The sequence below is a fragment of the Lineus longissimus genome, chromosome 17, assembly GCF_910592395.1.
Source record: "Lineus longissimus chromosome 17, tnLinLong1.2, whole genome shotgun sequence".
NCBI classification, from domain to species: Eukaryota; Metazoa; Nemertea; class Pilidiophora; order Heteronemertea; family Lineidae; genus Lineus; species Lineus longissimus.
The window spans coordinates 13669889-13697072 of NC_088324.1; the positions used below are offsets into that span (position 1 = coordinate 13669889).

The following is a 27184-nucleotide window of genomic DNA, read 5'->3' on the forward strand; positions in this document are numbered from 1 at the left end:
GGAAAACCGTTTCAACGGGAGAAAACCTACGCAATCAGAGGGAGTCATCAACTCCATCACACAGGTGACAGGCACAGCGCTTACAACCATAATGACTTCATACATGTACATTACATCGATCATAGTCACTTTGCCACTCCAATGCCCATTAAAGGACAAGACATGGAGATAATTGTTCTATCACACATGTTCTTCCCCTTTAGAATGTCCAAAAAAGACACTGCTGAACAGAGATCTTACACTAGATGACTCAACAATTTCAACAATGAGCAAGCTAACAATGAGCTGGCACTTAACCTCTGCATGCATGTATTAAAACCTATTGTGTATGACTTCAGTTGAGCCATCTTCAGCGAACAATAGGTTATGTCACTGCTCTCATTAATCCATGACCAAACAGGTTTAGGGCCCAATTTGAATAACAAAAGAACCACATTTCTCATGGCCAGGAACTGGACAGAGGCTGCCAATTAGCATGACAAAAGGAGCAGAGGTGACATGTATTTGCATGACAAAAGAGGTAGCTTGACCTGGCAAGACTGGATGTTGGTCTGCCAGGTTTTTTTTGCAAGTTGAGTCTTAGATCTCTTTTATTTTACTTACAAGATTTACATGCATTACAAATATAATTACATACATATATGACAATATAAAACGTCTTACACATTGACGTTACACTTTTCTCAAATCATTCAGTACCATGTCCAATAAAAATGTTCTTGATGGGGCAAAATGATATCTTTCATAACCTGCAGAACATGAAAATTATGCTCTTGCAATGAAAGTCTTCTTGAATCGAAACAAAGAAAAAGACTAAGATTCTTTCCTGTGACGCTATAGGTATAGGATCAAGAACCAGTCTTATTCTGATAATTAGTTTCAATAAAACAAATGTTTTATTGAAAAAGCTTGTCTTGGTGAAATTGGTTGAAAGATGTTTCTTTTTTGTTCACGGGTATTGATTAAAAAGTGACGAGGAATTAAAAATTCACGAGATTTGTGTTGTTGGTCAGTTGTCTCAAGTATGAAGGTAAAGACACTGAGCAGCTGAGCCAGCCAATGATACGAAGGATCTTTGGCGCCTGGGCCCAGGTGGTGTTTAAATGTCAGTGGATTCTGTGGTACTGAAGAGATCAAGAAACAGTAAAAAGGCCTACAGTTCCATCAAGACACACATGTTCATTCGCTTTGCCTGGGGTCAGAGCAAAGCGAATGTCATGTGAACCCCATGTCTCATGTGATGGACAATCAAATACAATAACTGATGAATTCGGTGATTTTTTAAGCAGAAAGATCATTTTTTGCTTGAATCAAATCTGAAGCAGCCGGTAGGGCCCCAATGTACCTTAGGCTATTGCAAATGTTTTGTTTGGGTACCAACTTACCCCATTGGCTGTCCTGTTAGCCAGAACGTCCCCTCCACGTTTTGATTTTTCTTATTAATATTGCTTGAAAATAATTTCTGGGCTTGTGACAGGCCCAGACTGGTTCCCCCTGGTTACCTTATGACACCCTCCCCCATTTTCTAAACTCTTTTTTAAATGTGTACTAATTTGAGCCATGGCAAGAGTTTGTCATTGCCCGAAAGAAGGCAAATAATTGCCTTCTCGCAATCAGAAAACAAATTATTAGGATTGTTATTAAATCACCTTTCAATCAGATATTGCAATAAAAGGGCAAGGCCTACGGTGACAAAAATCAAACCTCCTTGACGGCGACGGGAGCATGGTAGAGATGCGCTGGATCAGCGACATTCTCCTCCCTTCTGTGGGATGGCTCATCTCCTGAAAAGGAACATAATGTAATATTAGTAGGTGCACACCATCATCAGCAAAGTATATGATGCACTGGAACGCATTAGATTCCACAATAGTGAGGTAAAGATTAGTACAGAAATGATAAAGCACCAACTTTATTGACATCCATTTCGTTACCATACTGTGAAAAATTGCCTTTCTCGGGTCAATATTTAAAAACAAAACTTATGACTAGATTTGATGATTGGGGTATTTTATGCAGTCTCAGCCCAATGCATGGGTTACTCAGTGAGTTGCCCTAAAATTAATTGCAGTTGGTAAGAGGGGGAGGGGGCATTCAGATGTTAAATTTAAAATCACCAATGAGCTGCTCTTCTTTCCCCAATATCATCAAATGAGCCAATCTCAGAAAATCTGGTTGCTTATACTGAGAACACATCATTCTATGGCCAGCAAAGTTACAGGTTCCCTTTCTGGACAGTGATTTGAAAGTGTCACTTATCCTCTCATTGCTGGCAGAGGCACTGGATCACCGGTCTGCAGACGCTGCGGTGAAGGTGCATTGTTTTTCTACAATTCTTAAGATCATAACGGATCAAGTACAACACTGAAATGTTTGAGAAAACTTCTAAGGAGAGATCAAATTACTTCAAATTCTCAAATTTCTGGTAATTTTTACAAATGTAGTGAACTTTCCAAAAATATCATCAGGACTCTCAGAACTACTTAGAATAACAACAGACACAAATCTGTCTGGTCATATATAAGTCAATGCAAACTTCTTAATATCAGAGGTCTGATCAATCTAAGAAGTTTTCTCTTTAACAATGTTTCTAATTGTTCACAATCCCTAAATAAGGCTAAAGCCACAGCAAAGCAATGAGGCAGAAATTAGAAATTGAATTTTTTATATTATTACCGTATGAGATGGCATCCTTCCATATGTAAGAGATGAGCTGGCTCCATGGTGGCTGCTGGATATGGCGTCACATTACATAACGAGAAGGGCTCTATGTCCTTAGAGTCATCAGAGTCCCCTTATAGCATCATTTCGATTGTCATTAAAGTCTATTCGAATGTCACATGATGTAAGTGTCCACCGCCGATATCCGTGAGCGAGACGATTCCATCCATTGAATCTACCCGACTCTCAGTCCCTCATCCAAGCATGGCTGGAAAACAAAATATCAAGGTCAATCCATTGTTTACCAGGATTAAAGACTTGAGCCGTTTTGATAGAATTAGAGTACACTGGGCAATGTACCTTCAACCCTAAGCGCAGAACTTCCTAACTCATTGTGTCTGCATGGACTGCTTGTCTGTCCAAAGACATTTTTGACCACGCTTTTTCAAGATGTTTTAGTTCAGTAGTGCATAACTGCAGGAATGCAATGAAGATTAGCTCAACCTTTTTTTCGGACGCAATCTTCAGAATGCCATTAAACACAGCCCAGCCTTTTCATTGAAACAGCTTTAGGGCAAATCATAATATTGAATTTTAAGTACACCGCTTTATCTTACTGTACATGCATTGAATCCTTCCTCATACAACATCTGCCAGGAAGATCCCCATGAAGGTCAATTAGGCTGTCTTCCCCAAATTGTCGATGGATGGGTATGAAGGCATCTTATCATGGGGCGAAGTGTTGGCATCTGTTGTTTTCTGGGTCTTTGAGAGTCGTTCTTGCTTCCGTCATTGTAGATTGTGGTGGAAGTCATTGGGTCAACTCAACAGCCATCATCTCCAGTCATCTGCATAGCCTAGAAAACAAGGAAAAATTCATTTAATACAGGGTAATCTCTACATAGATTGAAGCCAAAAGAAATTAAATATTTTCATTCCTTTGGGGAGATGGTCATCACTTTTAGTGTCAAGTTTTATTTTTGCGACACTTTCTGCCTTTTTTCATAGGACGAGCTGAGGTGTGCACAAAAATGATTGAAGACTGTTAATAAAGACTGTGACTGAGTCCATTTTTGTTCCATGTCAACAGGTGAGCACAATGGCCCTTGCCATTTCATTTATAAAGTGGCACTGGTTAGACAGTTACGAAGTTTGTTTCATAGGAAGATATAATATCAACCAGGACTAAGTGATGCTCACCCTGTAGACTGCGTAACATCGTCTTTTGTGTCCCTTGTCCTTGTGTCCCTTGTCCTTGTGTCCCTTGTTCTTGTGTCCCTTGTCCCTTGTCCTTGTGGCCCTTGTACAATGTTGGCTCGGGCTGCCTAAAAAGAATCATATTTTTTGTTTAGGGGTTTATCTAATTTCTGAGTGTTTCTACTGCATGCTGTGTTCTCGCTGAATCCGATTTAAAACTGTTTTCCAGAGAGCACTACCCGGATTACAAATTGGCTACACCAGTTTCGCAACAGCTGCACCACACTTGGCCTAATGCGCATGCAAAAGTGCAACTCTTGCCGCATATTGTAGTACGTGCGTTTCGCGGATGAAAGTCCCTGCCCTTTGTTGTAATTAGAAGATAATCAAGACAGGAACAAGCTAGTATGCATGCCCCCTGCCAATAGACTGTTTTAATACATATTTACCGCCCACACTACAAGTTTCAATGAGAATCAGTTGATGCGAATTCAATAAAGCACATTCAATTGTATTCTGGAACCAAATTGGTTGAAGCGGTTTCAAAATAGCAGAATTTGAGTGTGGCACCCCAATACGTGAATACGTATAAAAGGTGAAATTGTACATTGACAGATTGATACTTTTTTCAGAGTTATTTTGACATCTTTGTAATGTTTCTTTTAATCCAGACGTAACTGACGACTAAGTGATGCTTACCCTGTATGGCTCCAACATTGGCAGCAACATATTCTTCAGGTCCATCCAGTGTCTTCTCGGCTCTCGAGCTGGAGGCCGGCTCTCCTTCTTCATCGCCGTCTTGTCGATTTCAGCGGGTATATATGTCAGTTTTGTGAGGCACAAGGAGGTTGAGAACACTGTTGTTATTCAAAGAGCCCAATGTCTTCGTCATATGTACTAAACTGATTTAGCACAAGTCCCACACGGACACGCCTGACATTTCGTCCGACGAAATTCCGCAGGTTAACAACAGGCCTCTAACCCCAGTCATTCCATCCCCCTCGAGATCAGGTAGGGGATCGCTGGCCAGCTATTGCTTACTATTGTTAACAGTCGTAAGACTTATCCCGCCAACACTCTAAAACAAGGGGACCAATTGAATGACTAGCGACACGCAACCGTTAATTGCCCCCATCAATCAACCACAATGACTCAAGGGGATCACGTACCCTGAACCTAAGTCCATGTCATCACCGTCGAAACTTAGATGAGGACTGTGGAACAAAGTGGCAAGCATGCCTGGGACCCAGCCACCGCGCTTTGGACGTGAGTTAGACTCAGTCGCCAGTCACGATAACCAAATACACCAAGCGTATAGCTTGAATCGAACCCGATCTATCATCGTCATTGGTCACCTGGCCTGGCCTGGACAACTGAAAGCTGAATAGGTTGAAAAAGATGATAAGCAGGAAACACGAAACCAAAAGAATAACAACTGTACTATAGCCAGATAACTACGATAACTACTCTAACAACTATACTAGCTAGATAACTACTCTAACAACTAGAATAACAACAATAGCTACAAAACTATCACAACATTGATCACCGAGTCACACTTCCAGCACTCACTACAGCGACTAGAGTCCCTCCTCCCCGTAGACCTCCCACACCCTTTTTGAATCCCATCTCAAACACACGCACACACACAACACACAACATCTTACGGCTAAACTTTAGAATCCCCGATCGGAAATGACGTAAGTTTGATCGCATTCAACTATAAATCCATTGAACAGTGGTGCTTGGTTAGTCAACCGATGACCTTTTTTTGGGGTGTCATGATCGGGGATTCTAAACTCGTTCCCATCTTACTATGGTTACAACCCGATTTGCAGATAGAAGTGTCACTGTCAATTTATATAATTTTCTTCATGACCAAAATATGATTTAGTCAGTGGCTATTCATGATGTATGTACCAAATATATCACTGCATTTAAAAAACATTTCTTGGGATAAAAATGTTTTATTTTGAATATACAAAACATCAATAAGTTGAATTTTTAATATCTTTGATCTCTTAGAAAAAGTGCACATAATAAAGTTGCAATGGGGATAACAGTTAGATGTGTTTCGTAATTGATGCATTCTTACGCCAAAATGAATCGTGACTCATTCTTTTTCCATATATCTCGCAGATTATTAGTCTGTAATTTTTTTTCACTGCCTTCAGAGGCCCTGTTGGGGTCAAGTTACAGGTTTATTTTACCAACGATAACACAGATTTGACAGTGGCACCTCTATTGACCAGTCAGATGAGAATACCTACCCTTCTTCTTGGAAATCAAACGAGAATCTTCGAATGCAATTGCGGACAAGGTTGTGTCAGCTGAAATGACAAATTGGCACAAATGTGTAAATTACAGCACTGCTAGTACTGTATAATCATTACTTAAACTAAATTCCTAAAAATGATGATGCCTTTCTTTGGCAGAGGTTGACCTTATTCCTTTGTATTTATGGAAATAAATGTGAGTTTCCCGCCAAAAAGAACAAAGAAATTTACAGTGCTTTCTTTATCTCTTTTGCCTGTAAAAAGAGATAATGTCAAGATTCAGTTACAGTCACGGTGATACCCACCTTTAAGAACATTGATGCTAAACACAAATGATGTTGCTATTTCAGAATGTTGAAATAAGTCAAAATTGGAGATAGTTCTTTTTGGAAGAACCATATACACCCTGCCAGAACAAATGTTCTGCTTGCATTGCATGCTTGAACCAAGCATTGGAACATATAAAATGTGACAGGTAGTGGTTTTATGTAACACACCCAAACTTTCTTTCATGGTTGACAGAGTCTGTTGTTGCCTCAAATGACCAAACAAAGGTGTCAGATGTAATTCAGGCCAATTAAGCCAGATTGGTAATGGGATTTAATTGGCCATAAGCTGATAAATGAATAAACTTTTTATTTGATTATTATGGACTGGGTCTATAGAAATCGTACAGGGTGTTAATCAGTACAGTTTTTCCTAAAACAGTTTCTTGCAATGAAAACTGGTAGAAAAAAGTGGTGAACTTACTGGATAAGCACACATGTTAAACCAGAGTAGCGCTTCGCAGAAAGCTTTCAGCTTTCCTGCTGCGTGCTTGACAAGTTTTTTGAATTTATGTAAAAAATGAAATGGCCAGGGGCTGTTGTGCTCACCGTCTAGATATTTGGTGGTTGTGGGATGAGAAAGACCCCTGGCAACTTCCGTGTATATAACTTTATCTTGCCTACTAGTTGCTGCCTGACGGGTCCCCAATTTCCTCAGGATTGTCTTACTATTAAAACATGAGATTTTCTCATTAGCCCCTGCCTATAGTCCCCCTTGAAGGATTACATAAGTAGGATGGCATACCGGTATACATCCTGACGTAATCGGTGGTTTTAAATATAGTTCCGCCTCACGATATTTCAAACGATTGTATATGGTGTAGGAGTATCAAAAACCTGTTATTCAGGATAACCGGTATACCGGTATAGGGACTGGGGTGTAGGCCCTATCCATGGTCATTGATGCCGCCGAGAACAATACACCTCTGGCTCTGCCACACGGCAGTATCTAAAACCACATACCACATACCACATACCCACATACCCACATACCCACATACCCACATGCCTATTTTTTCCAGGTGGGGCAATCCAATGACGATTGAAGCTTTTTCTATATAACTATTGTTAAAGGAAAATCTCACGATCTTTTGACCTTAGAGGGTGCCACCGCCAGTAACTTATGTTGAAGGGGAAGTCTGTTTTTAAAGGGGAAATTTTTTGATATTTCCGCCGGATGTGGTACTCTGCCAAATGGGAATATCTGTCGAAAGGGGGATATGGTTAGATGCTGCCCTCCATGAGGCTAGCTGATCTCTGACAGCTGAATCACCAATGTAGTGTATGTATCGAGTGTTGTAATAAAAAACTTGAGATATATTGCACAAGCTATCTTGTCGTGAGTAAGAATTTTTCAATGGATTCTTTGTTTTTTCTCGGCAACTCTGCAACACTTCGCATAATTCTTTGACATTTTCTAGTTAATCTTGACATTTGATTTTGAAAGAAACTCATTGATCCGGCACATTGCCAACCTCGATCAATGTCAAAGAGACAGAAACAACGATGGAGGCAAATCAGAAAAAATAATCTGCCTCGTCTCAATTGCATATCTGCGTATCTTTGCTTATAGTTTATATTTCGCATAAGGTTGAATTTCAGCAGTTTGAGAAGAATTCATAAAAGATGAATGATTTATCCTAAGCGACTTGGTTTTCGGTGCCAGACTAGATTGAATACCACAGCTCATTTCTCTCTCAATCCCGGCCTTATCCTCTCAGCCAATGCATATTAAGATATCAATTCAACCGTACGGTGATGCAGTGGCTTTGGCTAGGATTACCAGACCCGACTTCAGAATGTCATTAGTCTGGAAACCTTGTATGGAATTACTTCTGATGGACTTTGAAATTGGATGCTGACATTTTCGGAGTTGAGACAGGTTTCCCTCTTAACAATGTGAGTGTGGTTTTAGAACGATTTTCCGGGATAGTAATGCGTTTATAACTGATTGGGAATTCAGCAGCAACAGTCGTGTTCATCAAATCTTTTACAATGTTTTCACATAGTACCACCTAACCTCCTCAGATCATTAGTTCCCCATCATCCTTCAGTCAAGCTGAACGTAGCCCCGCCAGACATGGGTTAGTGTCGGCTCTCAAATCATCCCCTCTTACTGCCAGTATTTAATCAGCAGGATCTACCTTTGGACACTAGCAGTTCCGGGTTGATGACCAGAGAGGTTGATTTTGCTATTCAGAAAGAACTTACCCGGTAAGATGAAATAAACTGCCACACAGACAAACGACTATTGCATCTTGATGTAAACTTTTTTCTTGCAGTACAAATGCAACAGGTTGTTTAAGATATTTATTGGAAACTTATTCAGAATATCGATCCCTTAGGTTCACTGAATCCAGCTGTCTTATTGCAGGCTTTGATAATAATGGCAACATTTGACTTTGCTCTCAAAGTCACAACCAAAAAGTTGGGATTTCCAGTTGAACCTGCATATTGTTTTGACAGTTGCCTTGACTACCATCTAACAATCTCACTATCACCTATCGTGTCACCCCCCTGTCATATGTAAGTCAAATCACTTTGAGGAAACAGTGTGGATGTCTTAGTTGTGTTTTCTGATACTCTTATGGATTCGTCTCTTGAAGGTGGTGTTTGGGGATAGCTTTCACTTCTTATTTCTGGACTAACTTTCAAAAAATGAGGTGAGGGAAAGGTGAATGAGGACCAACTAACAATTCTGCTTGTGGAAGCTGAAATATCTTTCAGGATATATCATTCAGATTGATGTGCTCTGTTCTCTTCAGATTCTTGGCACTTCAGACTTACGTGGTAGGCCTATTGCTCTGATCTGGTAGAAACTTCAGCATTCTACTCTACACTTGTATTGCGTTACATTGTCCCTTATAACATGGTCTTATTTCAAAGCATTTTAGACCAGCGTTCAAGCGTTCACAACACTTTTAACATCTGATGGATATCAACAAAGTGTTCAAACTTTTCTTCTTTCTGTCTTTGCAGAGTTCTGTTGTGCACTGGTTGAACAATCTCAATGAAGTTCCACATGAAGATGGGTTGTGGTCGAAGCAAGACGATGTCAATGCATGACACCAACGGTGAACAAGAGCAAGATATGTACTCCAAGAGTGCCGAGCAAAAGATACACAGAGATTCCGGTACGTCTGCTAATGAAAGCTTTTTGTGAATATTGAAACACGCCAAACACGAAATATGAAATCTTATATACAAAACATTTTTATTTAGTTTGCAACAAGTTACATTAGTTTCCAAAAAAAGGAAAGGAAATAAAACATAACACATAAAATAAACGAGTCGTCCATGGCAACAGAAAAGCTGTATACTAACATACCCCTTGGCCACAAAGGACCTCACCATAACTGCTATATCCCAAGTCCACCCTGTCTGCAGATAATCTGTCACTGTACAGTAGGTGAACTGGTTTTCCCTCTGGAGTTCATCACCATGCTAAGCTCTAGTGGACCGCATAAACGTTGGTTCTAACTGTCTTCAGCAGTGTATGACCTAACTCCTACCCTCATCTTGATAATGCTAATTTCTTATTCCCATGACATTTGTGGACCCTCGATGCATTGTGTCCTATGCTGGAGTATTACAAATTAAGTCTGCATTAATGCATTAGCAATAGCATGATAATAACAGCAAACATTTATGGTACGTTACAGCTTAGAACAGGATAATGTAAAAATATGGAGTCCGGAACTGTTTTGAGAAAAAACAATTTACCACCTGGAGGCTTATATCGATCCTCAATGAGTTTTATTGTTTTCAAATATCTTTCTAGATGAGAAATCTCACTCGCACTATCGGCACCACAAAAAGAAAGAGTCACCAGGAAATGAGACGCCCTTGTCGTGGGACAAAGGATCCAACTACGACACGATATCAAATCAAACGTTATTTAGTATGAACAGTGTAAACCAAAAAATTAGTGTCACGTCGAGCTTGGGTAGTGTCGAATCTGGGCTACGGCCGGATAATTGGCAGACAACGGACAATGCTCAGAATAAAAAGGAGTTTTCATCGCCAAGTAAAGATGTAAGTAGAAGCAACCATCAAAGTAAACTAACGGCGTAACCTTATGTCATCGTTATATCCCAACGCTTACTTTTGAATATGATCACCGTCACTGCGAATGTCTGCCTGATATTTCTATTTTGAAATGAAAAGTCGCCTTTTCTTCTTCAGGATAAACAGGGAACACAAACCAAGACAGCTTTTAAAGACAAGGTTTCAAACACTGGGCCGTTGCATTCTAATACGTAAGTATCCACTTTGCCGAGAGGTAAATTGCCCCATAGGTGTGCACTCCTTGAAATGGGCATTCTGGCATTCCAACTTACTGAGGTGGCCTTTCACAGAGGGATTACCAGCGTGGTATGTCTAGATAGATGGAGAAATTGAGACTTATTTATCAGGTTACAGTTCCAGACCCCCTCCGAGTGAAAGTCAATACATACCTTGACCTTTCGGCAGGCAATTTAGTCGTTAACATGGTGAATACCACTGGTCTGCTGAAGATAAATCAATCATGTTTGATTGGTCAGCTTGATTTAAAGGACCTCCGCACGCCATCCTTATTGACTCTTGATTGGCAAAACTGGCAACTTTGATTCTGTATTGTTAATGCAGCAAATACATAAATGCCTCGTAAAGCATCATTGTGATTCATCTGCTTGCTGACCATATATATCTGCTGTCCTCCGGAGGTGTACTACTAAATCGTATCATCGGAGGCGAAATCTTAATTAGAAACCCCAATTAATTAACACCCGGCTCTTGTTGGTACTATTTGCGCCTTATTGGGTTCCCGGGATTAAGTCGCTTGCTGCCAATTGCCTCTGGGAAACTTTCCACTGTCGTGTCACCAAGCTGGTGCAGCCCATCCTGGCTGTACCAATTATTCCCCAGTGTCTTGGAGCTGAGCCGTATATCTGATCCAGGATTACTTGTAACTGACACTTTAATTCAACAGTTGTCTGGGGACATTCTTAGCCAAGGCAATCTATTACTGTGTAATGAACACTGTGTTGATTGGTAACGTTGAACAACATGAGGGCCATTGTCAAAATGAGATGCGAATGCCAACCCCATTGAAAGAAGCTGCTGGGGTAATCTAAGATGGAGGATTATTTGCCAGCTAGTGGATATTCGTCGTCACGTTGGTAGCCCTTGATGGAGGAATACCCCCATTTCTTAGGGTGTGTAGCATATTGTACCGTATGCATGCAACGTACAGCCATCTGCCGATTGTCACAACCATTTAACCCCTCGTAGTCCAGGTCCTAATTGTCCCTTTTCTCCCCCTATCTTATTGCAGTTCTAACAAAGCACAGGATAGACGGTAGGTTATCGTGGCAAGATTTTATAAAAACATCAAAACTGTTTACAAAATTCTCAGGCTCAGGCAAAGAGGTTTTGACTGACTTGAGTTGATTTCATATGGCGTGTATCAAAGCGCTACACAAACTAGAGATTTTCGATGCCGAGATATGAGATTATTATCGCTGTGATGAGAGACAAACAGGACAGTCGTCACTTGTTTGAGGTTTGTCACAGCGATGGCCGATGCTTGTCGCAGGCACTTGCACTGACAACTGAACAAACTGGTTTCAGGTGTGAAAATGAATCACAGAAGCGTCTTCTAAATCTGTCCATACTCGTTTTTCTGCCAGGAGAATCGCCTAGTGGTTCCCGATTTCTATTCAACATTCAGAATAGTGATTGTGGCAGTTTTCTCCCAACCACAATTATTGCATGACAGATTAATTTTTTTGACGACGTTTTATGTTCTTCTTTCAGAAATATATCAGATAGTCAGCTAGAGTTCTTCCGATTATTAGATGAAAAAATTGAACGGGTAGGTCTTTCCTCCAGGTTATGTTACACACCTTGGCTCCAGCCCTAGGTAGGCTAATGGAGGACTACAATGTTCGAATGTACGCTTTGTATCACAAGCCCACTCATTTAGGAAGGCATTAGGAAGTTTTTGCATATTATAGTTTATCTAACATTAGTTCATGTGGGACAATGGTGTGTAGAATGATTCAGAATTGTAGGTTTTAGATTGATTGAAGACTTTATTGTTTCAGGGAGGTAGTGAGTATATATCAGATGAAGAATCATAGCATCTTGGTCGATTGGCAGCACCGGACAGTTGGAAATGTCGCTGGTGATAGATCAGATGGAGGTGCTGAGAGTATCGTGGAACTTGATTGTGGAAGGACCTGAAAGTCTGGAAATTAGTCCTCAGTCTGGCAATCGTGGTAATGTCAGTGGCAAAGGATGGATGAATGTCAGAGATTGGATTGACAATCTGTGTTTCTTTGATCGAGATAGGAAGGTGCAATGCTGTTTGGGATTCGACAGAATGGAGAGACACCTGTAGAGCTGGTTTTCAGTATGCTCGGTGCGGACAACCTGTTTAATTTTCAGTACAAAAGAATTGAAAATGTTGAGAATGTTCAAAAAATGGAGCCGCTGTGTCAGGTCCTGCCCCAAACTTTTGGCCAAACCAATTCCGGTGTAGGCCTACATTTTAACTCCACCCTTTCAAACTCAGTTTTAGTACTGTGCCACTGTGGCTCACTCTCCCAGGATGGGTGGATGCAAAAATCATGATCGTGAAAAATATGTTTTTCATTGACATCTGTGGGGTATTGAAGTGCCCAGCACCTGCTCCGACCTGCGAAGACTTGAATGCCACTGGCAAGCAGTGCTGTGATCAACTGAAATGTATGCAGGTACATTTTTTAATTATGTGTAAATTGTAAATAAGTACTGTACATTCTGATTCAAGCTGACTTGGCTCAATTTGTGTACTTGCTATAGTGCGTAATACGCAATCTTTTGTCAAAGTTGGTTTGGATATATCTGTATACTAGTAATTTATGATAAATTCTTCACCCAAAAGTTCCACTGTTTGTATTAGGGTCGTCAAGATTGTGGTTTTCCCCCGATACCCAATCCTTTACTTTGTATAAAATCGTGGTGGGTGTGCAGTTTTTGAAAATAAACTAAAAACAAAAAAGTTCAAGTGTCCTCGTAGTAACTCAAGATTTTCTACGATGTTATCAGTATTATAATCAGTTCTTGTACATGTATCGTAGCGTAAATTATTATGTAAACTAGTCACTCGATCAGAACGGTGTGGATTCGTTTCAAATTTTGAATACAGCTGGTTTACCGGTGTATCATGTACAAGTACATGTACCGTAGTTAGTTGTAATCACATGTTAAAGCTAGTGGTAAAATACTATGATTATAAAGTCATGTCTTGTGTCAAATTGTAATGCCACAGGGCAGGTTGTTTCGTACATGGTGGATCAGGTATCGGTTTAAGAGTGCCCGGGCAGTTCTGCCGAAGCACACGTCAGGTCAACCGATCCTTTACCCACCCTTTAAGTCCTTTCTTGTCTGTATCTAGTCAATACTGTAAAACCTGAAAATGTTGATGACTCGAACTTGAATCGAGGCGTTAAATTAGGACCCAAGGATTGGCTGTGAATCACTGACAGGATTTGGGGTAGACACACAGGCATCGATTGCATGCATTAGGATTGATCTAAGTTACTGATCAGATCGGGTCAGGAATCCTTTTCTTCGAGGAATGGGACATCAGGACAGCAAATTGTTCAGGTTTTCAGTATCAAAGTCATCTATATTTCTATTCTAGTGATCTCTTTACAATGTTTTATTATTCCCTTTGAATTATGTTCATTTATGTTGAATTATGTTTAATCATTCTTTATGTTGAAATCATATACATACAATATGAGATATCCAATTGTTATCAATTCTGTATAAAAGATTGAATCTATTCACAGGCAATTGATTGATATCGATTGTGTACTGCAGCATTGGTAGCAACATATAATTGGTATGACATCATCTGCCTGTGAAATTTTCATCCACTCTTTGTAAATATTATGCTCAGTGTACACTGGCTTCAAAAGTACTGTTTTCTGCAACCATGATCTGTGATGCTCTAAAATAGATAAGAAAATGGAGTAAAAAAACTGCCAACCAGGGTCCTCATGGTTGTAGAAAACAAATGTTGTCACTAACACTGACGTTAATTTAGCGTTATCTCCTTCAGTTAACACATGTATTTAATACTAAGTTAAATTAACTTTAGCATTAGTGACAAAACTTGTTTTAAACAACTGGGCCCCGACTTCATGTACATGTCATAATGTTGCTGCGTGAGAATGAGAGTGACATATTCATGCAGTTTGGTCCTGGTGACAATGAGTGCTGCCATGCAGCTTTACATTTTACTGTGTCTGCTCCTCCAGTTTCTATATGAGGACAGTCTCCTCCAAGTGTGTCTGTCCTCACCAGAGACGAACCTGTCTAATAGGCACGAGGACACTCTCATCCAGGGAATGTTGTCTTGTCCTTAAAATAGTCTTGTCTCCGCACTCCTCCAATAGCTAGAGTGGTTTCACGTGACATCGTCGCCTGCCACACTGGAGGAACAGACAAAAGAGAGCAAGCCAAAATGACCATGACTGCATTTGATTCAGTTGATTAAGTCAGGCATGATAAATCATTGTTTTGCTGGCTGTGAAAACACTGAGCATTGAGGGAAGAGACATTCAACTTATGTGGTTTTCCCTCTTAATTTCCTTGGACATTAATTATGATGACAGTCCTCTCCAGGTGGGATTCAAACCATCTCTAAAAGAACAGTATCCTCCAATTGTAAACATCGATTAGACATGCTTCGAATGCAGGTGTCCTCCAAGTGGGTGTTGGGCTTTTGTTGAGACATCTGTCTCAAATAGACATGAGGACAATCCTGGGAATATTATATCCAGAAAGTCATGCGTCTCCTCCAGTTTTGAACGTGTTGCGAGACACTTGTCTTATGTCCTAATTGTGTCAATCAGTACTGCCAAGTGTTCTTTAACTCTTAGAGATATAAACCCAAGTTGTCCATATTGATATGGTATTGTAAGTTGTCAAATCGAGCGTAAATACATTCTGTCAAAATGTTATTTTTCAATCTGTGTTGGGTTTTTTGCATATAAGAACCCCTTCCCTTAGCTGATTTCCATTTACTCATTCCACACATAACCATGCACTTCAAAGTGGCTAAATTTAAGAATGTTCCATAATTTGGTATTGCCCCAGACTGTTACCAGGAAAAAAAAATCATATTTTTGTTGACTCTTCCAGCTGGTTATTAGTTCCACAAAGACATTTCGACTCTTCCATTTGGTTATCTCAGTTTCAAGCTTTCCATGTAGGATGTAGTAAGACAAAGGCTAAACAGATCCTTTTCAGATACATCCTGTTGCAAGGAATATTTCCGCAGGAGAGAGATAGGTTGAGACAGTGTCTCAGTGTTGGCCCATGGTTACAAGGTTTTATAAATCCTTTTCTGAGACATTCAGAAAATAGCAAGGAGGATTGCACCAGTATGTTCAACCGGAGCGAGAGAGATATGTTTTGAAGAGGCACCCAGGTCACTCGTCAGGGGTCTTAGACGGGCAGTGCCACATTCATGCGATGTTAGTCACAACCAGTGTCTTTGGGAAGATCACGGCCAAAGCGGATTTAAACAATTCCAAAGGGGCCGTGGTTATGCCGAAGACACATAATGGTTGTGACTGGTCAGAATTGATTGTGCACAGAGTGACTTGGGCCATTCACATTTCCCGCCCAAACCAACTTCAAGGCTTAGTCCCTGTCCCTCCTTCATGTAAGCCCCTTTCAATGTCTGACTGAAACTACAGAGATAGGCTGTGATGATGTCTCAAGCCAGGTCCTTGTTTACAAGGCTTTGTAGATCCCTTCCTGAGACATCCTGTGAAGGGCAGCTACAACGATTTTAAGGGCATTTTATCTGATGGCCTGGAATGAAGACATTGTCACACCCTGTCCTTGATCTGTGGAGCCTCCAGGATCAGATAGGAAGACATTGTCACAACCTAGCTCTGACCAGTTGGACATACCTTAACAGATACATCGAGCAGCAGGAGCCAGGCATCGTGCAAGGGTAAATTACAACCAATGCCGTTGGTTGTTTAGAGCGCGGCCTTTTTATTTGGGGGGCCAATCAGCAGGTTGCTTTGCTTGTCCTCAGAAAGCATTGGTGTAACAGGAAAAAACAACCTCCAGGAGTCAAGTCCTGTCAATTTCTTAGATTCAAGGGCTGTGATGCACACAGCAAGGAACCCGAAAACGACTCCGCTGGTGATGTAACAGGAAGATATGTCCTCAAGGATTAGAGTCCTGCCTTATTCTGAATACTGAAGGGCTGGGATGCCTACCAGCAAAGAACTCGTATATCCTATCAGACCATGGCTTTCCTCATGGTGTAATAGGAAGATAAATCCTTCACGAGCTGAAGTCGTTTTTTTGTGCAGGGATAAAATAGTTGTGGTGTCCAACCAACCTCTGTGCATACCATGATAAAACAAAGCCATGTTTTATAAACATGCCATTATTGTTAAAGAATCTGAAGAGCATCATACTCGATATGAAAATCTTCTCAGCTGGTTATTAGTTCCACAAAGACATTTCGACTCTTCCATCTCGTTATCTCAGTTTCAAGCTTTCCATGTAGGATGTAGTAAGACAAAGGCTAAACAGATCCTTTTCAGATACATCCTGTTGCAAGGAATAGTTCAGCAGGAGAGAGATCGGTTGAGACAGTGTCTCAGTGTTGGCCCATGGTTACAAGGTTTTATAAATCCTTTTCTAAGACATCCAGAAAATAGCAAGGAGGATTGAACCAGTATGTTCAACCGGAGCGAGAGAGATCTGTTTTGAAGAGGCACCCAGGTTACTCGTCAGGGGTCTTGGACGGGCAGTGCCACATTCCTACGATGTTAGTCACAACCAGTGTCTTTGGGAAGATCACGGCCAAAGCGGAATTAAACAATTCCAAAGGGGCCGTGGTTATGCCGAAGACACATAATGGTTGTGACTAGTCAGAATTGATTGTGCACAGAGTGACTTGGGCCATTCACATTTCCCACCCAAACCAATTTCGAGGCCTAGTCCCTGTCCCTCCGTCATGTAAGCCCCTTTCAATATCTGACTGAAACTACAGAGATAGGCTGTGATGATGTCTCAAGCCAGGTCCTTGTTTACAAGGCTTTGTAGATCCCTTCCTGAGACATCCTGTGAAGGGCAGCTACAAAGATTTTAAGGGCATTTTATCTGAGGGCCTGGAATGAAGACATTGTCACACCCTGTCCTTGATCTGTGGAGCCTCCAGGATCAGATAGGAAGACATTGTCACAACCTAGCTCTGACCAGTTGGACATACCTTAACAGATGCATCGAGCAGCAGGAGCCAGGCATCGTGCAAGGGTAAATTACAACCAATGCCGTCGGTTGTTTAGAGCGCGGCCTTTTTATTTGGGGGGTCAATCAGCAGGTTGCTTTACTTGTCCTCAGAAATCATTGGTGTAACAGGAAAATACATCCTCCAGGAGTCAAGTCCTGCCAATTTCTTAGATTCAAGGGCTGTGATGCCCACAGCAAGGAACACTGTCCTATCAGAAAACGACTCCGCTGGTGGTGTAACAGGAAGATATGTCCTCCAGGATTAGAGTCCTGCCTAATTCTGAATACTGAAGGGCTAGGATGCCCACCAGCAAAGAACTCGTATATCCTATCCGACCATGGCGTCTCTCATGGTGTAATAGGAAGATAAATCCTTCACGAGTTGAAGTCGGGTTTTTGTGTAGGGATAAAAGGGTTGCGGTGTTCAACCAACCTCTGTGCATACCATGATAAAACAAAGCCATATTTCATAACCATGCCTTTATTGTTAAAGAATCTGAAGAGCATCACACTCAATACGAAAATGCTATTTACAACTATATCAATAATTTCAGAGCCGATACAACTCTGAATATTGAATGAAAGATGGTCATTTTTGCAAGCAACATTTTTTACACATCCGACACCAAAATAACAGAACCTCTAAAACTAGCCCCAAATTTAACATATGAATAAAATCGTAAAGAATATACAAGTATTTGGTGGGTGAATGATGCATGTCACCTAATGCCCTGACAAAAGGCCTCGATAATCAATACAAAATATCCAGGTGTGCTTTCAGATTGAGCCTAAAGGACTTTTGTAGGGGTGTTCTAGAGAGAGGGAAACCAATGTAAGGACAAGGCCTCAATAATCAATACAAAATATATCTTTTCACCCACATCGTGGTTACTATACTATACAGGTACAAATACTGTGTAGACACTATATAGCCGATTGAGCGATGCCTGTACGTACAACAGGCCTATCTTACATGTGATAGGCCTATGAGAAACAGACATGCAAAAACTGGTTAATATCGCCAACAGAGTATCTTGTTTATTCTACACACTCCACACCCGTACCCAGCAAATCACACCTTACGGCTTTGCGACGGACCAGTCACTATTCTACACTATCCATGCTTTCCATAGAACCCAGAGCATGGCTGTCGTAAGAGCCATGATGCGCTAGACCCCCACCAGCCTCCATCCTCTCGTTACTGCTACTAGCCATTGCAGTCGGCAACTGCATCTTTGCATCTTGTTCCATCTTAAAGATATTGTCAGTTCCGCCTTTTAGTTCTTGAATCCTGAAAATGGAAGAAAAAAATTAAAACTCTAAGGAAATTCCAGACAGAGTGAATGGTAGGACGTCTCCATTACACTAAACACTTAACAACATGTTTTGTATGAAATCTTTTCTAGATGCTTGAATAAACTGGAAAACCGCTATAATTCCACCAAGCAATTACCTCAGTAGAAATCTGAGTAGTGATAAGATGCCATATGATCTTCCCTCGCTCAATGTATCAAAAGCTGGAGGATGCTAATGACCAAGGATTGCGGGAAAAAACTAGCCGCAACAGTATGAGATGTACCTATCATAGATTATGCCATCGACACCATGTCGCCGCAGCAAATTGAGAGTATCCGCATCATCGATTGCGCCCCAGACAAACAGCACCAACTTGGCCGCCTTGACACGCTGCACGTAATCCAAGTGGTCCATCAGCTCTGAGGTGTAAACATCTATTCCCTGAAAGAGGAGTTAAAAGACTAAAGGCATTTGCACACTGGGAGACTCTTTGGTCAGGATGCCCAGTTGCTACTCTAACAAAACATAATCAACTAATCACAATTTTAAATCGTCCCAAGGCTGACCCTTAATAGCGAGATCTCGACAATTTCATTACTTCTGATACGCTATTTATACAAGAAAATGACACTGCAACCTGGAAAGTTCAACTGGGCCTATAGAATGGTGAAGAAATTCAACTGAAAAATAGAGTGTTGAAGGTAACCCCATGTGTTCAACAGGGCCTTGAGTGGCCAAGGCAACCGATGTGTTCAACTGGACGTTGAGTGGCCAAGGTAACCGATGTGTTCAACTGGACGTTGAGTGGCCAAGGCAACCGATGTGTTCAACTGGACGTTGAGTGGCCAAGGTAACCGATGTGTTCAACTGGACCTCAGGTGGTGAAGGTATAAGTTCAACTGGAGCTAGAGAAGGCTGACTGAGTACAGCATATTCAGCTGGACAAGCGAAACCAAAGCCAGGGAAGATGAAAAAGAACTTGGTGAAGCACATTTTCAAATTTCTTACCAATATGGCTTCACTCTGTGCATAGTAGAGGGCGTCCATGATCCCGAGGCAGCGTTGGTCTGTGTATGGACACCAGATGCTGTTTATACCACAGGTCAGGAGCAGGACGGGGTAGCGGTTCTGCTTTAAGCGCAGCCTAGTATGAAATGAGGATTGAAATTGTCAATAGTCTTAAATGGGCAAGCTTAAGTTAAAACTCCACCTCAGGACTTGAAAGGGCCTGAAGTAAGTTGATAGCCTTGAATTTTTGAAGACATCGGCTGCCAGTTTGCCTAAAGGAAAGAAAAGTAATGGAGAATTTCTTGGACATAGCTATAGGTCTTCGGCCCAGTCTGTGCTAAAGAAGAAAGAGCACATTGCTTTAATTCTGTTGTTTGTGTCAGCAAAAGGAGCAAGAAATGAAAGCTTGCAATTGGAGCCAAAAGAAGAACAGTGCACTGCGAGGGAAGAACCTCTAGAATGGAAGAGGGAGGATGGAATAAGCCTAGTAAACTGAAATCACAAAAAGAGGAAAATGTTGTCAGCTTTAAGTCCTAAATAACAAAGTGCTCCAATGCCTATAATGTTAATTCTTCTTACGCAACTACCTTTAGGGATTTATATCATATATTCCCATATCTTTACCAGGTTGCAGGTCATAAACACTCAGTCAAACGACCACATCATCGACTTCCATAATACTCCTCCCCCTCCCCCCGAATGACAGTTGACACACATGGAGCATGGGGTTGATTTCAGGGCTTTAACCCCTTCATCTTTAACCCTTTCATTTGCTCACCAGGTAATTTTCACAGATTGTCAAATAAAGAGCACGTTCGAGGGTATCACAACGAAAATCTTTCCGCTCGGTCTTTTGACCTTTTGTCAAGAACAGAACTGGGTATTTGTTCTGTTTTCGCTTCAGCCTGAAAAAAGACGAGATAAATAATCAATTCAAGGTGACGGCAGAATTCAAGATGGTCACTGAATTCAACATGGCCACTGAATTCAACACGGTCGACTAAAAGTAATACTGAAAGGCTTGAAGTCAAAGCAATTTTAAGGCAAGTTGAAAAACAAACCCTGAAAAGATTTAAGACGGTTTAACCTTTATGACATTGAAAATTTGTAATGTGTAATATTTACCACTACAACAATGTAGGAAAAGGAAGAGTTCATCAAGAACTTTCAAGTACCGGTATGGTTACAGGCCAGGTCCATGAACTTCTGGCTGGCAGGAGTGTGAATTTGAAGAGGACTGAAAATTTGTGCCATAAAAAGGATAATTTTGTCATTTTTTATTTCATTAGACAAACTTAGAACATTACTATCGAATCAAGAATGTATTAATATATGACTTACATTGTGCAGATGTCAGGATGGAAACACGACAGAATGATCCTTCTGTTGCTGGCATTTTTCAAGATGTCCTCCAGAATGATGTCAACATACATATTCATCTCGAAGAATGGGTCCATTTCATGTGAACCATCCTGAAATAATGGACATGGGTATTAGATATGAAACGTTTATTTCAATGTCTGCTCCATATCTGGAAGGCATCCGCTGCCATGCCTGCTTGTTAAAAACTTTGCTCCTCTTTAACACCTTCAGCGCCGAAGCACGTAGACCTACGTGATCCAAATCCCCCTCTGAGCTTGTTATCGGAGTCTCGTGGCCTTCATGAAAGAACTACACCATCGCCATCTTCAGGGCAAGGCAGGAACTGATGGTCTTTTCAGTTCCTACCGTGCCCTGAAGATGGCGATGGCGTAGTTCAGAACTTTAAATGACTTCATGAAAGACCTACGCCATCGCCATCTTCAGGGCAAGGTAGGAACTGGAGATGTTTTTCAGTTCCTACCTTGCCCTGAAGATGGCGATGGCGTAGTTCTTTCATGAAGTCCATGAGACTCTGATAACCAGCTCAAAGAGGGGAAATTGGGCCACGCAGATCTAAGTGGTTCGGCGCTGAAGGTGTTAAAGGCCTACTCTGTTCGATATTTGATATTTGTATTTGAATTTGAAGGAGTATACAGCCTATAATATGCAGAAGAACAGGAACTTGGAAAGCAAACCTTGTAACTTTGTGGATACTTGATCTCCACATTGAAGCCAACGTGAGGGTCGACGGACTGGAAGCAGTTGCTGAGCGTGGGAAAGTGCAGGTGATCTTCGTGGTCAGTGACTTCTTCGTGGAGGTCTTTTGATTTATCATGCAATACTGTATGGTGATCAGTCTGAAATAAATAGAGGAAGTTCAGAATACCAATCTCTCTCTCTCAATTTCTAAGTCTATATCTCCCTCCGAAGGCGCTCCAATTTTAGCGACATACTAATTTATCTTGCGTTGATTTTGGCTGTGCATGTAATTTGACATTGCTTAATTACCCACACAACTGATTATAACTGATAACATTTATCCAACAACTCACCTTGAGCGATTGTAACTGTTCCATATTCAAATCTTTCACAGGAATTGAAAACATATCCATATCTCCTTTGGTTTTCTGAAAATGATATTGTAATGTAAACCCAAATTCTACAAGACATATTTTGCAAAGTCGTATTATTTTCAGTGGTTTTACTGTTGCAAACATCACCGCTTGGGTTGGTACAAAATCTTGGGCCTTCGTTTTCGCCTACACTACTTGCAAAAGACAAAGCAACTCCGAGTTAAGTATCTTGCTCAAGGTTACAAAGATGAAGCAGCGGTTATCCTTCAAAGTGTTGAAACAGCAGATGACCAGCACAGATGATGACCAGAAATGATGTTGATTCTAAACTTACCTTGCGCAATGTGAGGACGACGGAAAAATCATGGTAGATAATTGGGAAAAGATCCTTGCTGAGTTGAACATCAAACTCGACATAATCTGCTCCCTGAAAACAGTCAGAAATGAAAAAATTGTCTTATCATCATTTCGCTGCAAACATCATGTTTAAAACACTACACCAATTAGAGAAGACACAATCAAAGCCAATACTGGCTTGACCCACACGCTCACAACTTGCAGTAATTCCACCAAAAGAAGTGTGGCCTGACAGACATCAAATTGATAACGGAAGATTGACTTACATGGGTACCAGCCGTCGAAAGAGATGCTATGGTGTTTTCTCTCACAACGGCGAGCCTGAAAATTATATTGACAAATACGATAGACTAAATCTTGAATATCTTGTACTGGTGGCTGAACTAAACACAGAAACCAAGTTCAATCACTTGGTGACGAGACTCAAACTAAATCAATCACTCAATCACAAGACATCGTGGTTTGATATTTTATCATTAGTAATTTGAACAACATAATGATCAGTGGACTGATCCCTTGTTGCCAGCTGCAGTTAAAATCCTGAGACATTTGGGATCTGTGACCAAACTCACAAACTTCTCTTAATTGTTGCAGTAGTTCCCCATGAATTTAAGCCAATGACAAATGCTTTTCTTACTTTTTTGCACTGTAGGAATTGCCCATGCCTCTGTGACCGACATCTAGAGGCCGTCGCTGCTTCCAATGGTTAGCGTAGGAAACCTTCATATCACATGCGCTCTTTTTCAATGGTTTTATAATGAGGTAGTCGACTGAAACATGAAGGATCCATTCTTAATAACCTAGAGAGTGACCTTTGTAACAGTGCAATAAAAAATGTTGAACAAAATCCAACACAGAAGATGATGAGACCGCAATTGGGTTCAGGACTTTTTGAAAACATACCTGCAATCTGTCCTATTGGTTTGTGTCGTGGACCATTTATTGGCAGGCTTTTGACGCCGGTCGTTTGCTGAAAGTTAACAGGCAGGAGGTAGGCATATCCAAGGTACATTGGTTCATCAGTCGAGTTGGCACTGGAGTCGAGGTATATCTCCAACTTAAAACTCTAAAAACAAAAATTGTTTACAATAACTCACATAAAAAAGTCAAAGTACAACAATTATCAAGTTGATGGTTGGCAAACTTTGAAGTTACTTATGAGATATTTATTGTTTTCTAATAAATCTTGTCCAACACCTACATGTAGGTCACAGACTGAGGTCATTTCTCTGGTAGCATGGATTAAGAACATTAACAAAGCGCATTACGGTTCTTCACTCTGCACTGCATGTGCAGAGGAAGCTGAACACACTGTGTACAGAAGTAGCCGTGTACTGTACACCATGTACAGAGGAAGTTGTACACACTCTGTACAGAGGAACTTGCAGATATATGAATTCAAGTCCGGCATGACCTTCTCAAGCAAAAATCTTACTATAAATTCTGGTTCCGTGGTTTGAGCTTTGAATACCATGTAGTCAGTGGCAGGACAGAACGTCTCTCCGAATGGACCTTGCTCATGGAGTGAGGCTTGGCCTTCCTTCAAAACCTGCAAAATGTACCAAATATAGAATCATTTATTAAGGCCACATGAAGGAGGTGCATGTAGATATCTGTTACACCTAATGATGAGTGTAAATCTGCATGCCCAGGTCACCAAGTAAATAAAATGCAGGGAAACCACATCAGTTAAAACAGGCTTCCTTTTCAAAGGCTCCCACTAATATAGAGCTACATACCGCTACACTGACAGCAGCCTGGGGATTAAAGGCACCAACGTCTTGGCTCACATCGTCATCGAATTCTGAGGACGCCTGCAAATACAAGGTGTAAATACTTCATTCCAAATGCACACCTGGCTTTCTTAGTTAAAAGTTGATCAAGCTCTATTAATCACTCTCTTGGACATCTGGAGTTTATTTTTTATTTTGGAGACCTAATCATTCTTGTCATTAAATTGCTTGGACACGCTGTTTCATTATATAAACCCAACGTGTCTGTATATGCAGATTGAAAGTGCGTTCCAGCCATATCGAATCTGCATGTCAACATCACGCCATGCATAATCCCAGACAACACGCCATTGGCTTTATGTTCAAGATGAAGAGAAGATTTGACAAAGAATTGAAGAAGATGAAGATGAAGGGCTACATGTAACTATAAAGAACTAAATAATACGAAGAAGAAGAGAATTTGAAACTGTAAAAAATAAATGGGCGTTGACCTTAAAGTCAATCGCCAAGTCTAATGGCAGCATAACATTTGGGGTTTACAGTAATGACTGCACAGAAGAATTTGAGATGAGAAAAGTAGAAGTTAAAATGGTAGACTGAAACATCGTAAACTCGCACTGCAGAGTTCACCCAATATGGATTGGTTAGTAGTGTCAAGCTAGACTGTGCAATTTCCTACCTCATCTTCGTCTGACTGCAAGTGTACAGATTGGATAACATAAAACACCAGCATTGGAAAATACCTTTGGTAAGGTCACAAAACCAATAATTTTTTTGCAAAAGAACCTTTTGTGTGGACTTTGGATGGGAGATGGGACTTAGACAGTCGGGGTATTTCACGAAAGTGCATAACAAAACAAGAATAATTTTATCACCAGTCAGGGAACCATCATCCAGCAAGACAAGACAGGTTTTTTAAAACTTTTACTTCCATTCCCATTCCCTTCAGAAATGTTCCTGAAGTTAACCATGCCATACATTTTATCAGCATACCAAAATGCCAAAAGATGCTACATGTAAATGAACTCTTCTTTCCTTACCTCTCTGTATCTCAAGTCCATGTGTGTGCTCTTGACCTTGTAGTACTGTTGTTCGTTCGTCTTCGATTTCCATAATTTTATTGGCGACGAGTGAAGTCTGAGCTGGATTTCAGTGTGGCCCAGGAGCCAACCTTTATCTATGCTTTTCTTTCCATCTGATAACAAAATGAATATGATAGAAATTATCAAATGTTACATGAAATAATAAGATGAATAATTTTCCTACAAGACTAGTATCAAATGTAAGGACTTATAGCATACTACTACACGTAGGAGTATCCAGGATGAAAGAAAAAGTTATGTACATGTACCATTAGGGCTGGCAAGAATTCTTAATCTAAATGAAGGTGTTTTATCCCGATGCTGACCTACAAAATAATGCTGAACATGTGTTACTCAGCACAACAACAACGCCCTTACCATAGAATCCAAATTCAACTGCTTTTCCTGTACCATTTTCTTGACATGCTAAAAAACAATACAAAACTCAAGAATAAGATTCTAACTTCAGATCGACTGCATCCAATCATGATGGCATGAAGTTAATATAACTGCGACCCATTTGTACATTTTTTCAGTGATTTTCAGTTCATTTACGTGAATCAAGGTGATTTGCTTAATCAGCAGAAAACTGAAACGCCCAAAAAAGGGTTATCTGATTACGTTAGCATGGTAACTATGACTTACTTTTTGTTGATAAAACCCTTGGTCTTATATTTGTTTCCCATCTTGTGATGGTGATGTCATTATCACAGTCCTCGTTATCTGCCTGCTTGATGTAACTCGTAAAGTAACGATATTGCACGTCTTTGCTTACTGGTAGACTGATTATGCGACTCCAAACTTCTCTACAAGATAAAGCAAGAGGAAATGTAATATTTTGGTGACCCTAAAATGGACTTTAGTCTTGGTATTGGCAATTACTACAGTTAGTACGGCTAATCGAAAATGGCCACGATAAATGTACCCAAGTTCATTGCTTATTGGCAATGACAACCTGTGTTTAATTCAACAGACTTACCCTTCTTCTCCTGGTCTCATATCAGCGCTCTGTACACATCGTAACCGTTGAGCTCGATGGGGCAGCCATTTACCAAGTTTGTTGTCGTCTCCTACAACGCAGACAACTTCCTGAGGTCGAGTTTCGACACAGACACGAAATTCAATGTCTATGTTTTGTGCTGACATTTTTATTTTGTTATCATCACAGACATGACAGACTCCCAATCAGAGCTGGATATATCACTTGGTCTTCAGAGAGGATTATTGATTAGGCCTACATAAACAGATATTCACAAATCTGAAAAAAAAGGAGAAAAGATAGGTCATTATCCTTCCACATAGTCAGAGGAAGTCGATAGAAATTTTATTGTTAAACTGAGATTGAGATCCATATGCAACATTTCTCAACATCTTGGTCTCAGAGGTATAGATGTAGATTTGACAACCCTAAAAAAGACATCTACTTTGCCACTTTCTCAATCCTCACTCTAAAGTCCAAGGGAGCGAAACGACTGTGGGCGAAACAACCGCAATTCAGGGCGCTGCACACCA

General features: G+C 40.7%; 2 protein-coding genes and 1 long non-coding RNA gene across 7 annotated transcripts in view; 1 reads left to right on the forward strand and 2 right to left on the reverse strand.

Annotated features, from left to right (window-relative positions):
* LOC135501708 (uncharacterized) overlaps positions 1 to 15467 on the forward strand; it is a 39930-nt gene extending 24463 nt beyond the window's left edge. For both annotated transcript variants that reach the window (XM_064793953.1, XM_064793954.1), the window contains 6 exons: positions 9440 to 9594; positions 10242 to 10495; positions 10646 to 10719; positions 11778 to 11801; positions 12260 to 12317; positions 12550 to 15467. In XM_064793953.1, the coding sequence (XP_064650023.1) occupies positions 9471 to 9594; positions 10242 to 10495; positions 10646 to 10719; positions 11778 to 11801; positions 12260 to 12317; positions 12550 to 12585 (570 nt within the window). In that variant the 5' untranslated portion in view covers positions 9440 to 9470 and the 3' untranslated portion in view covers positions 12586 to 15467. The remainder of the gene's footprint in view (positions 1 to 9439; positions 9595 to 10241; positions 10496 to 10645; positions 10720 to 11777; positions 11802 to 12259; positions 12318 to 12549) is intronic.
* LOC135501600 (uncharacterized) lies at positions 1555 to 6185 on the reverse strand. The gene is made up of 6 exons (XR_010449618.1): positions 6129 to 6185; positions 4558 to 5238; positions 3862 to 3986; positions 3279 to 3518; positions 2677 to 2929; positions 1555 to 1784 (listed from the first exon to the last, which is right to left on the reverse strand). It is a non-coding gene; the product is annotated as an uncharacterized LOC135501600 (long non-coding RNA).
* Positions 15468 to 18240: 2773 nt separating the features above from the next.
* LOC135501710 (glycerophosphocholine phosphodiesterase GPCPD1-like) lies at positions 18241 to 27155 on the reverse strand. Of its 4 annotated transcripts, none has more exons than XM_064793957.1 (18): positions 27120 to 27155; positions 26652 to 26930; positions 26318 to 26478; positions 26051 to 26098; positions 25631 to 25785; positions 25270 to 25284; positions 24597 to 24671; positions 24293 to 24406; positions 23761 to 23923; positions 23495 to 23627; positions 23124 to 23178; positions 22835 to 22927; positions 22480 to 22554; positions 22123 to 22284; positions 21407 to 21537; positions 20066 to 20201; positions 19341 to 19498; positions 18241 to 19052 (listed from the first exon to the last, which is right to left on the reverse strand). In XM_064793957.1, the coding sequence occupies exons 2-18, from the start codon at positions 26816 to 26818 to the stop codon at positions 18866 to 18868; spliced, it is 2028 nt and encodes a 675-aa protein (XP_064650027.1). In that variant the 5' UTR covers positions 26819 to 26930; positions 27120 to 27155; the 3' UTR covers positions 18241 to 18865. The 4 variants fall into 4 exon arrangements, with proteins under 4 accessions (XP_064650027.1, XP_064650026.1, XP_064650028.1 ...); XM_064793956.1 differs by having other exon boundaries at positions 27097 to 27136; XM_064793958.1 differs by lacking the exon at positions 20066 to 20201 and adding an exon at positions 20844 to 20970 and having other exon boundaries at positions 27097 to 27136.
* Between the last annotated feature and the right edge of the window lie 29 nt (positions 27156 to 27184).

Coding starts and splice junctions, on each gene's coding strand:
- LOC135501710 (XM_064793957.1), bottom strand. CDS start 26,818: ATGTCAGCACAAAACATAGACATTGAATTTCGTGTCTGTGTCGAAACT. Junction 26,479..26,651: donor ATGAGACCAGGAGAAGAAGG/GTAAGTCTGTTG, acceptor TTTATCTTGTAG/AGAAGTTTGGAGTCGCATAA. Junction 20,202..21,406: donor CATCCTGACATCTGCACAAT/GTAAGTCATATA, acceptor ATTTCATACTAG/GCTGCGCTTAAAGCAGAACC.